At 36.2% G+C, this 13,155-nt stretch overlaps 1 protein-coding gene across 1 annotated transcript in view; it reads right to left on the reverse strand.

Annotated features, from left to right (window-relative positions):
- The window catches only part of flt4 (fms related receptor tyrosine kinase 4), a 181,058-nt gene that overhangs the window by 12,746 nt on the left and 155,157 nt on the right, over positions 1-13,155 (reverse strand). The window contains exons 18-25 of the mRNA XM_039774928.1: positions 11,398-11,502; positions 10,990-11,103; positions 9,265-9,353; positions 7,491-7,641; positions 6,220-6,314; positions 4,318-4,440; positions 1,589-1,700; positions 693-792 (exon numbers count right to left, since the gene is read on the reverse strand). Coding sequence (XP_039630862.1) covers positions 693-792; positions 1,589-1,700; positions 4,318-4,440; positions 6,220-6,314; positions 7,491-7,641; positions 9,265-9,353; positions 10,990-11,103; positions 11,398-11,502 — 889 coding nt within the window. The remainder of the gene's footprint in view (positions 1-692; positions 793-1,588; positions 1,701-4,317; positions 4,441-6,219; positions 6,315-7,490; positions 7,642-9,264; positions 9,354-10,989; positions 11,104-11,397; positions 11,503-13,155) is intronic.

Below are 13,155 nucleotides of genomic sequence, written 5' to 3' on the forward strand. Positions count from 1 at the left end.
TACGTTCCAAAATGTGGATAATGGTCCCTCTAAAAAGCACCTGGACATGCCCACATAAAAACTGGTGTAAAAATGTCATTTTTACAGGTATTCTTTTCAATTTTGAAATGTGAGTAGTCAACAAGTTATTCTGTTGTCTACATAGTGTGTTTCTGTCCCCACCTACCTACTGCAGCTATAGAGGCCTTTATTTTCACAAAAAAACTTAGGCGAGAACAAAAAAATAAGTTTTTTTTGTGAGTTCTAATGTGCATAACTTTTGATCAGTCACACCTACAGTGATTCTGACTACTGAAACTAGAGAATGTTACCTTTACAAAGAGACCAAACATGTGTTTATACTCCAGATAGTTCAATAACAGCAATTATTCTAATTTGGAGAGGTCGAATTACAAGCGATTTAGCAAAAATGACCCCGCTTGATAACCTCCAATTTGTATTGTTCTGCTGGTACTTTATATGGTTCTCCATTTTCTGTTTTGATTTGTGTCTTATGAAATACTGTATAAACATTTGGAAATGCAAATCAAGAATATTGTTCCCTACTGGACTGCAAAGACTATTGCATTGAAAAGGGCACTTTTACTTCACAATGTTAACCTATAGATTATCTCTGAAAGCATCAGTTTGGGTTTAATATTACTGTATCATGATAATAAAAAATTCTGGAGGAGTGGACTGACTGTACTTACATTTCAGGAGAGGCATTCTCTGGTGCCCGCATTCTAGTACCCTCTTTAAGACGCTGACAGAATTCCTCGTCAATCTGTACTCCAGGGTACGGTGATGCACCTTTCAAAATAAAATAAGGAAAAATAGAGGTATGCATTACATACATGATAGTGACATTTTGAAGGTGGTGAGGTAAATGGTACTGCATGTAAATAATATATTATACACATATATATGTATTACACATATAAATATACAGTATATATAGGGTGCTATTTGTATTGGAATCTTAAAAGCCCAGTGTGAAGAAATATACATGTATTTGTGCATGCAGTAATTAACCTACTGCATCTGAGGTTTAACAAATTCCCTTTATGTAAATATGTAAAATGTGAGTCTTACAGAATTTCTTTTAACTTCATCTGTTTTAATATTATTCAAATGAATCTCTGGGCAAAAGTGTCGAGATCATCAAAGTCTACTAATAGATGCAGCAACCCATAAATACATTTTAAAAATCTATTCCATTCTTGTAAATGTAGTAAGGTGTGAATATTGGGTTCTGCTTTTGTAAAACAGGAACATGTGCTAGCTGATTACAGCTTAACATAATATTTAAACAAATACTAAAATGTTAATGTCTTGCATATATTGTATAATTCAAGAACATCTGTAAATTAGAAAATGTGTTATTAGTTAAAATTCTATTTGTTTTTTTCTCCAAAATGTTTTTTATTTTCTCTGACATACAGTAAAAATTGAAGTAACTTTGATTATCCTCACTTTGATATTGCAGTTATGAAGTCATTCATATTTAAGAGCAAGGCAATCCCCAATCTCCAGTTCACTTTCCACCTTATGGTAACAGTTAATGTCATTTTGCTTCCTCTACATCACTCCGTGTCTGTTTTCTTACCTAATGAGAATATTTCCCACAGCAGGACCCCAAAAGACCACACATCACTCTGGGTTGTATAGACTTTGTCAAAAATACTTTCAGGTGCCATCCACTTCAACGGCAGTCGAGCCTAAAATATAAGGTAAAAGATTTAAAAGATTAGAAAACAATTTGGGTGTCCAAATGGTATGCGAATGTTGGCGACAAGGGCAAGCAACACGATGACAATGGGCAGAGAGATGTTCTACAATAAACCTCCAAATGGCAGAACTATGCTGGCAAAAAGAGGCAACATTTATATACAGGGCCACTTAAGAGGTGATATGCTTTGCCATTTTACACCCCTTATGAATATTATGTTGTTACATCTCTTTTAAATATGCATATTTTTATTTTTCCGTATCTAGTACACATTACTGTGAAAAATATTCTGTTATACTCAACCAAGCTATATTTTCTTTTCTTGTGTAAAAATAAAAGAGGTACAAAGGCTGATTAACAGAGTTAGGATGATGCCTTTTATGAACATTTTGTGTTGCACAAACACAGTTTAAATTTTGCTAGTGTGGACTATGTCCGGCAGTTTATCCCGGCCAAGTCCCCCAAGCCGCCAGATGGAGCCCTCCCTGCAGTATGGAGGTGCCCCGAAGACCAGCAGGGAGTCATGGACTATGTAGCTTCTATACACAACCCTGCTGGATACCACAGGGGCCGCAAGAGGGAGCTGCAAGGAGGACTGAAGACTTATTTGTGCCTTATAACCCGGAAGTTCGTCAAAGGAAGAGCGACGGGCTTACAGGATGAAGAAAAGAACTTTTTACCTGACCCGGAAGTGATACAGGATCACATGGACTGGGGATTGGGAACACTTCCGGGTCAGGGAATATAAAAGGACAATGGGAGCTCCCAGACGGTGAACTGAGCTGGGTGGTAGGAGGGCAATGCGTCTGGGAGTCGGAGGATTGTGATTATTATTATTATTTGTGTTGTGATTAATGAATAGTGTAGAGTGGAGGGTGCTTAGTGCACATTATTATAATAAAAATAATTATTGTAGCACTTTTACCTGGTGTTTGGCATGGTATCTGACGGTTCAAGGTAGTGATAGTGCCCCCTACTGCTACACTAGTTAAAAGCAGTTGCCTGCATTCAAAAATACAGTAGAGATAACTTGCAAAAAATATTCTGATTTATTTTTAATTGTCCTGTTGGGAATCACCAATCTTAATTATTTTTGAACCAGTAACGGTGTACTTCACGTTACACTTGACTTGAGCATTCCTAGTTTTCATTCTGTTTCTCTGTACATTTAGCATTTGTTTGCTCAGAGGTTGATGTGCTTGCTGCTTGCTAAGAAGCTATTCTTTTCTCCACCCTAGCGGCCCGCTTCTTCTCTTCTTTCATTGGCATCTTTTCACATTAAAAATGATCAAGTCTGTGTTTGTATTGCGTTTTCCTTAATTTTTCACTTAAGCTGGCACTTAAGTCTTCAATCTGCCTCAAGAATGATTTAAGATATGAAGAGATAGAGGAAGTGACGGCGAAGGTGGGAGGGAATGAGAACAGCGCTCATACACATGCACCGCACAGCCGCTGCCGAGAATTAATTCTACAATAAAATAAAATAAAAATGAAGAGAGTAATAATTCCAAAATACTTTGTTTTTAATGTAAATGCTTAGTGCAGAGTTTCAGCATAGTAGATGCATACCAAATTTTAGGCTACAGGTTATTTGATTTTTGACCTTCACCTTCCTCGGTTGACCTTTGACCTTGGAGGTCAATCTTCACTCTGAAAGCGGATAGTAGGCATCATGTAGTATATGTGTACCAAATTTCAGGTCAATAGTTCAAACGGTTTGCGAGCTACAGGTGATTTAAAATCTTGGACAGACAAACGGACAGCCATGGTATTGGATTATATAAGAAGATGCTCTGGAAAAAGAAGAAATTCAATTTTATGACTGAAAACTGGATAATATGGATGAATACGTGCACCAGGATATCTGGAATGGCAGGTAGGCAGTGAGGCATAGCAGACAGTCAAAGTGGAGTAGTGGTTGAGGGTTTGGGCTTCAATCCCTGAGGTTGTGGGTTCAGAATCCACTGCTGACTCTGCATGACCTTGAACACGTTTCTTGACCTGCCTGTGCTCCAATTGGAAAACCATAAAAAATGTTGTAAATTGCCATGGATTAAGGTGTCACCCAAAGAAATGAATGTATTTGCCAGGACATAATAAATCACATGAAATAATACTTCCATCTTGATATTGTTCATTCTCTATGTAGTTGGCATGAACACAAGTAAAAAACAAGATACATCTTCTGAACCTGAAAATTCTATTTTAAAGTTACAATGAGTCAGAGTTTATGTTCTTCAACATGGTGTAAAAGTCTCTTTGCAATATTTGAAAATGTTTATTAAGCTCTTCTAAATTCTCCAAATAAGTTTCTTGATATTGTGGGCCAGATTTTACCCTGGCTCTTCCATCAGCTTGTTCTACAGTAAGGCACTCTGTAGGATTTTTCTTTAGTGCTGCTGGCTGAGGTTGTGTTCTGATACTTCTGTGTGTCCATTTCCATTTAAATCACTGAGTTTAGCTCAAACTAAAATACTCCTCTGCCTTGGTGAGAGTGCAGTCTCAAAGCTGTGTAGTTATTTCAGCTTTTACTCTAATGTACTCTAGTTAGTTAATTTCATACCATAGCATTTCATTTTCAGGTTTCTGGAAGCATTATGACTTACATTTCCTTTTCTTACGTAGTCCGGGTCTTTGTATATGTCACGAGCCAGGCCAAAATCACAGATCTTAACAACATTATTTTCTGAAAGCAGAATGTTTCGGGCTGCCAAATCTCTGTGAATGCACTAGGGGAGAAGAAAATAGAGCAATGTTTTATTTAATAAAGCATGGAATATTAGACTGTTAAAATATTACCCCACGAAATAATCACCATGACATTTGGGCCATGTGTAAGGAAAGTCTTATTACTTTGGCATTTCACCAAAAGCAAACACAATGAAAACTAATATAAATATGATACACATGTTACTTTTGGTAGTAGGGGACATACAGCCTGGTAAGATTATTGTCCTTTGAGTGTGAAATAAATAAGAGTATATAGAAAGAAAAAATATTACAAGAGAAAGGGAAAGGTACCGTCTGAACTTATTTGCACAAAGTGAAGGAAGTAGATAAAAATGGATTCAGTTCATATTGAGAGCTGAGACTAACAAATGCAGCATTAAAATTTGTTCTGGGCATCAAAATGGAAACTAGTAGATGAGCAGTAAGCAGTACAAGTGCAATCAGGATAAACACAAGTTCAGAAGCAAGTATGGCCGGTCTTTAATAAAAGCAAAACCACTGACAAAATTACCATGCAAAGGTTTCAAAAATCAAAGAAGCAGGAGATCTTGAACACTAGAATGAACACAACATTGGAAACACAAAAATCATGACAAAAGACTCACTAACCATTAGCCAGTAAAAGGAATCTGGTTAAATACAGCAATAATTTGGGAAGATGGGGTCTTTGGTGACTGCAGAGTACATAACAGTACTATAAGAACTACTACTAGTATAAGGTAAAAGAGAGCACCCAATAAATCATATTAGGACGTCTAGCACAATTACAATATTTGATAGCCGCTGATTGTCTTTGCTTTTTATTTCTTTATGGTATAGAACAAATAGAAGATTACATAAATGAGAAAATTCTAGTCAGCATAATTAATATTTACCAGGAGATTAGCAACTCTGCTATTTTTAACAATTTCAGTCTATTATATGTTCAATTGTGAACACTTGAAAAGGGTCAAATTTAAAATTATGAATTTAAAAGTATTAAAGACTGAGAAATATCTGTTCTACATTTAACTATGATGGGTGAGATTCGTGTGGATATTGCTGGGAATTAATTTGAACAGTTTGTTAAATAAGATTTGCTAAGATAAATTATATTTTGGTTGTTGGCTTGTTTTAATTTTATTTTTGTAACTTCACTGGGGTGCCATGTTGTGTGCCATCTTCAATGGCCACTGTCTTATTGTTTACAGTATTGATATCTGTTGCTGGTTCATGCAGTTCAGATGTTGCATTGCTTATGATGCCATTATATTGCCAATTTATAAGAAGGTGATATGCCTAACTGGATGTCTGGACTTTATTTGATAAAAGACTCCAAAGACTAGCTTAGAAAAGAACTTGGAAACCTTTAAATTTGCTTGGTTTTGCCATTTTGTGGTTTATTTTCCTTGTAACTGATCCATGCTTGTTTGACTGTTTTATACAGTTTCCCATCCACTCCACTCCTAATTAAAGATAATACAAATTAAGTTGTTAAAGCTGTTTTAAGAAAGAGCTAAATGGAATAATTTTATCAGTTAACAGCTGGGAAACTGGATGATGTGCGGATTCAGTGATATTTTTGCTTTGGAAGCTTTATAATATTGTTGCTATATTTATGAAATATCTGAAATCATGATATGATAACTGTTTTCAAAACTTTGCACTAAAGTAACATACACACATCATTAGAATGAATGACTGAAATGAATTGATTCTTTTAACTACTCAGGCATTTATCAGTACTTCTTTAAAATACTTCAGTACACAGAGAACAAATACCAGGCAGAGAAACTCACCTTTCGTGAAGCTAGGAATTCCATGCCACGTGCCACCTGAAAGCTGTAGCAGATCAGGTCCTCCATAGTCAGTGGGGTCTTCCACAGATCTTCAACTATGAAAAAAATAACAAGATAGATAGATAGATAGATAGATAGATAGATAGATAGATAGATAGATAGATAGATAGATAGATAGATAGATACTTTATTAATCTCAAGGGGAAATTCACATACTCCTGCTCCTGCAGAAGCATACTGATAAAAAACAATATTAAATTAAAGAGTGATAAAAATGCAGGTAAAACAGACAATAACTTTGTATAATGTTAACGTTTACCCCCCTGGGTGGAATTGAAGAGTCGCATAGCGTGGGGGAGGAACGATCTCCTCAGCCAGTCAGTGGAGCAGGACAGTGATAGCAGTCTGTCGTTGAAGCTGCTCCTCTGTCTGGCGATGATACTGTTCAGTGGATGCAGTGGATTCTCCATGACTGACAGGAGCCTGCTGAGCGCCCGTCGCTCTGCCACGGATGTCAAACTGTCCAGCTCCATGCCTACAATAAAGCCTGCCTTCCTCACCAGGTTTGTCCAGGTGTGAGGCGTCCTTATTTTTTATGCTGCCTCCCCAGCAGACCACTGCGTAGAAGAGGGCGCTCGCCACAACCATCTGATAGAACATCTGCAGCATCTTATTGCAAATTTTGAAGGACGCCAGTCTTCTAAAGAAGTATAGTCGGCTCTGTTCTCTCTTGCACAGAGCATCAGTACTGGCAGTCCAGTCCAATTTATCATCTAGCTGTACGCCCAGGTGTTTATAATTCTGTACTCTCTGCACACAGTCACCTCTGATGATCACGGGGTCCATGAGGGGCCTGGGCCTCCTAAAATCCACCACCAGCTCCTTGGTTTTACTGGTGTTCAGGAAGTTGGAGTACGCACAGATTCCTGCATCTGGATTTTTCTGTGCGTAAGCACATTTCGGCTTTTGTGCTTACGCCATGTTATAGTGCGAGTTCTACGCACGGCATTATACATGAGGCCCCTGGTTCTTAACCTGGCAATATTAAGTGCAAGACAGGAGCCAACTCTAGAAGGTCGACCTGCACAAGCTGGGCATACCCATAATCACACCCATACTCATTCAAACAGGGTCAAAGTGCAGAGACTAACTAAGGTATCATATATATCTTTTGGATGTGTAAGAGAACCGGAGCACCTGGAATAAATCCAGGCATTAACACTGCCAAGAATCAAACCTAGGTCTCTGGATCAGTGGAGTAGTACACCTACCTTTTTGAAGACTGGGTCTGTAGTTCTGGTTGTGGTTTGCAATAATTCTGGAAAAAACAGTGTTTTCATTGGCTCCTACGTGATTTCGCCTATCTGCAATCACAGCATCCATCATGGAGCGCACCTGACTGCGCATTTTTGGTGAGTGGTCCTAAAAAAAAAGACAAATCCAGTTTGTAATACTTTGAGGTTATTCAATGTTAGGAGTCACCTGGTGCCCAATAAAGTAAAAATTGAATATTGGCACTTAGATCAAAAGAAGCTGATTGCAGAGTGCTTTAAAAATAACGGTATTTAAGACTCCCTGGAGATAATCTAAAAAATTCTACTGACTTCACCCATCTCCAGATCTTTTTTTAACATTTCAAACAGGGAGTTTACACTCTCACTTGTACCAAACTAACCAAATTTCTTAATGTGGTTGTTAATTTTGTGTAACAGGTCAGGGGTTGATGGAGTTTATTTGGTATCTTATATGTGGATTTCAACAGTAAATTAAGGCACATGCCAGGATTTTGCCAATTCTTGATTTTTTACTAAATGTCAAATTTCCATTTCATGGCAACGACAGAGCCATAAGTTATTTTTATATTAGGCTATGCTGCATTGATTTTGTACCTATCAAGTGAGAACTTCCACCTCAGCACCTAGATTTTTGTATCTTAAATATTCCAAGATGATTGTACTTTAGTGAAATGTGATTTTTGTTTTATAAATTAAACAACTAGTGCTGTTCATGGCATTCTCATTGAATATCTTCCAGTGTTTCTTTTGGGACAGCTTCTTTCTCTGCTATATTGCACCACTATTTCCAGTTTATAATAATGATTAGACTAGCAAAAGTTCAAATTAATTATTTTTAATGAACTCATCTGATTAGTTGGATATAGTTGAGCTTATATAAGCGCATATGATGAATAGTGATTTTTTTGGAGATTCTACTGTATTTACTTTATACTTATAAATTTGTGCAATGCTCCGAGCCAGTCAATGGAGAACAGCACTATGTAAGAATAAATAAATTTTAATGGAATAGAGCCCTGAAGTGCTGTTTTCATGGAGTCTGCCAGTCTGGAATATTTTGATAAAGATAAGGCACCATTCACCCATGATCAGCTCACACGTCACAACTGTGAAGTCAGTAAATGCTGCTTTAGGCTTCATTCCAGGATAATCTGGTACAAAAGAAGGCCATGAAATATAAGTAAGTTGTCATATTCATCAAAATACTACGTGTCCACATATGCTTTGTGGATGGGGTTACCTCAAAGAATAGGTAAGGTATTCACTACCTGATCCTGAACTAATCTCTGACCATAAAAGTAACTTAGTAAGGCCGAAGTGTAGAAATGACTTTATAATTGATTACTGCCCTGTACACTGAAAGAGAGGATAGAAAGCTTGTTTTGAATGTCAGAAGATTAAAACCTTGTCTACCATCCTATGTAGATTTTTTCTTACATCTTCAAAATATTCATGGCCATGTTCATTGCCAATTTGTAAATCACCTATCCATGTAATCAATTTGTAGTGCCAGAAGATGAATAAGTATATATTGAAAGCATCAGGTGAAAGCAAAAAAGAATTTATAGATAAAGAAGAGAAGAGTGACCAACTGTAAGATAATGAAGTGCATGTGGAAAGAAACCAAGTGAAAAATAGTATAGAGTGTTGCTGTTAAGCTACTTTAAAGCAAAGTATATATAAATATTAAGTGAAGGGCAATGAGTGATAAAGGGACTGGTTAAATAATTTTAAAAATTCATTGGTTTACCCGATAAGGAAGGAAGGTTTCTCTCTTAGTGCGGAGATAGTTGGATAAATTGCCATACTTGCAGTACTCAACTATTACCATCAGAGGCCCTAGGAAGACACAGAAGTTAAAAATAATATAAACACCAAAACCAATATATCTTCAGAAGTAAAGGGAAGAACAATAACTAATGATTCAAAGATTCCAGTGTTGTGTGTACAGTACATTCATTTGTATTTACTGTACAATAAGTACAATATATGGGGGATTGAGCTGTATTAGTTTTGATTAGGTTAGACTTAGGTTATACTTTTTGGAACATCTCATGTAACCCTGAACTTTGCATCAATATGCAGTTCACCTTTCATACAGAATACCAAACAAGAACCCACAATATATATATATATATATATATATATATATATATATATATATATATATATATATATATATATATATATATATATATACATACATATATATATACATATATAAATAATCATGGTAAGAATCACAACACTTAATGCAGAGTTCATTATTTCAAGAATATTAAATATGAACTCAGTTAGCCACAAAGTTCTTCTCCTCCCCTGAGATGTTCTACATAATGGGTATTTCCTAGTCAATCTGATACTGTGGTTTCTCCACAAGTCCATTTTCAAACAGCATAAATAGTTTCACTGATCAATCACGTTTTCTTCTCACCAAATATCTGATGCATGTACGTTCCTGACAGTGGGCTCAATTTACTTTCTGACTCAAGATGCAGTGTCAGAGATCAGGTTGTTAAATCCTCTATTTTAATCTCAGAATCATTTTTAGGATCAGAACATTACTACAAAATTCCACAGTCACAACAGCATTATTGAACCCCCTTTCTCTCAATGTTAACATCATGAGGTCCTAACTTTCCTCCTTGGTACTCTTAAGCTAACATCTACAGCGCAAAATTCACAGACTTTCTTTCAGTCTGTCACAGCATCGTACTGGTGTCTCCAAGTAATCCTTATCTGGGGCATCCTGTACAATCAGAAGTAAGAGTAGTAACACCCATTTTAATGTGTTTAATATGTGTTAAATGAAAACTACCAATGTCAAAAAATATCCATTCAAAGCAAAAAAAAAAACCAAACAAACAAACCATAAAATCAACCTAGTCGTGTCATCAAGGGGCTATAATTTGTTAGCATTTTACAATGGCATTTTCCCAATTAATCCGGCCTGTGAATTGTGAAATATGTCTTTGATGTGCTAATCTGAACATGTACATGAGAAGTCCTAATCCTGAAAGGTCACCTCTACTGATTCAATTTACATCAACTTAATTTTCTTTTAGAAGTCTGAAAAATTAAAGGGCCCTAAGGGCCTCAGGGTTCTCAATTTCCCATTTGGTCTCCAAGAGGGCTACTTTTTTGATGCTATTCATTAACGGTATAATACATGCATACATATACTTTAAGTATCTTAGAAGCAAAGGACAGCAGGACACCAATTCTGAACAGGGCCCATGCTTGCACACAGACACACTTGGGTCAATTTTGTATCTCCAATCAATGAAATATGTGTGGCTTTGGAATCTGGGAAGAAAACCATAGTACCCAGAAGAAAACCTTTGTAGACATTGGGAGAATGCCCAGACTCCACATAGACAATGTCCAGATGTTGAATTCAAAGCCAGTACACTGGATCTTCCCCACTGTGCCTCATTTAAAAGCATAACAATTTTATTCATTTAAAAATTTTTACCATTGGGTTTGGTGCAAGCGCCTAACAGATTCACCACGTTCAGATGGTTTCCAATGTGAATGAGGATTTTCAGTTCTGACATCAGTGCTTTATGCTCACTGGCTGTTGCACCCTCTGGAAGAAAAACAAATGTTGGTTCAAGTGAATAAGATGCATGATGTACCTGCAGAATAATGTAGTATAAATGAGTTTTCAAAATATGAGGAAAATCAACTTTCCCATAGGACACATAAGGAAATACCAAAATGTAAGAATTAGAGGAGTTCATCCATTTTGTTGAGTTTATTCATCACAGCCTCTCTGTAAATCATTGCAAAAACCATGGAGTAGAAATGAACACAGAGCCATCAACTGAGTGATTTGCAAAAGGATGCACATGTCCAAGTGCACTACAAATAAAAAGCTCACCTTTAAGCATCTTAACGGCAACTGTGTTTAAACTGCTTGACTTGTCAATTCCAAATGCTGAGGCTTCAACTACTTTTCCAAAGGCTCCATGTCCCAGAACCTTTCCTGCAACGGAAACAATAAAACATTGGGATAAACTCAGTAACTGCTTATGATGATCTGTGGAAAATTACCCTATAATTAAACGTTTTTACACTTATGCTGAACATTCATTCAACCACATAATCAAGGTTTATGATACAAGTCCAAAAGTTCAGTGCAGGAAGGCCACAGCATTTGCAGGCTTTTGTTCCAACCCAGTTACTTAATTTGAAGCTAATATGGTTGACAATAGAATGTATTAATTAATGTTTTCACTTGTTAGCGTTTTTATTCTGTCACGTTAAATCATTCTATCTTTTTCCAAGAATATTATCCAAATGATTTGTGAATCAGACCACCCTAGAAACTGTAATTCCTTCACTCTGCTTCATTACTTTCCATAAATGTTATTAAAACAGATACTATATGGTGTGCACCAGAAACCAAGTTAAATCCCTTTTTCTTAAGTTCATTCCTAAGGGAACCTGTTGTGGCTGCAGATCTTTGTTCCACCTTTTTACCCAAATTTGCTCCAATTGATTACATTGCTTAAATTGCTGGTCTTATTTAGGTGCATTTATGAATGATGCGTGAAGCACCTATTGCGATAGCTCATGCCTGTCTGTCTGTCTGTCCATATGAAACAACTTGGCTCTCTGTGGGCCAATTTTGTTGAGATGTGGCATACTTATTCTTCAAATAAATCTGTAAAGACAGTTTAATTTTTGTTCAGATATCTCAAACGGACTGCACTGTGCAAAATTTTAAAATTTCAAAATTTCCCAATGAAAAGAAATTTGTGAGCTCATCCATCTTAAACATTCTGCACAGCTTCAACTAGGAATTAGTTTCCTGTCCCAATTTTACCACAAGAGTGGTTGCTTGAACTTGTATATTTTGAATATTTTCTTCTTTTTCTTGTGTGACAGCTGCTTGGGTGACCAGTGACTTGATCCTCTGATCTCTGATGTCTAGCTCCTAATGTTTCAGTTCTAGATATACACAAACAATCACAGCAAGCCCCTGATCTTCTTGCCCATCGTGTTCCATTTGTATTCTAGTTATACATCAATCATTTTCTTTCCAAATTCTTATTTATATAATTTTAACAAATTACTGTGTATTAACTGATATTAATTGGTAGATAGGGAACTTATTTCAGTTCTTTTTCTCCTTTCATAGGGTAATACTGATACTGATTTTATTCTGGCATTGGCCATTTTGTATTAATAGATATTTTTTCAATTTCTAGTTATTGGGTACTGCTGTATTGGGTATACTTTCAAATATGTTATATTGAAGGAAATTAAAAACCAATTGGTCCCAGACCCTCTACCACTAATGCACATCAATCCATGTCATTTTCACATAAGTTGAATTGCAATCTGCTGTATATGAAAGCTATTGAGCCACCACAGGCCTATCTGTGCTGTTAAAAAGCACATATTCAATTGTAGTCAACCACCACATGAAATCACATTATACTATTACTATTTCTTTTGAATATAACTCATTGATACAAAATTATTTAATAATCAAAAATGTAATAACTGACTCTTGGATAAAGTAAATAAAAAATGTGAACTGCTCTAACCTTTATCAGTTAACTTAGTCCCTGAACACACCTGAATTTTATGCCATCCATACATTATCTAACTTGTTTCTTCTCTTATTCTG

The sequence above is a fragment of the Polypterus senegalus genome, chromosome 13 (assembly GCF_016835505.1).
Source record: "Polypterus senegalus isolate Bchr_013 chromosome 13, ASM1683550v1, whole genome shotgun sequence".
Lineage (NCBI taxonomy): Eukaryota > Metazoa > Chordata > Cladistia > Polypteriformes > Polypteridae > Polypterus > Polypterus senegalus.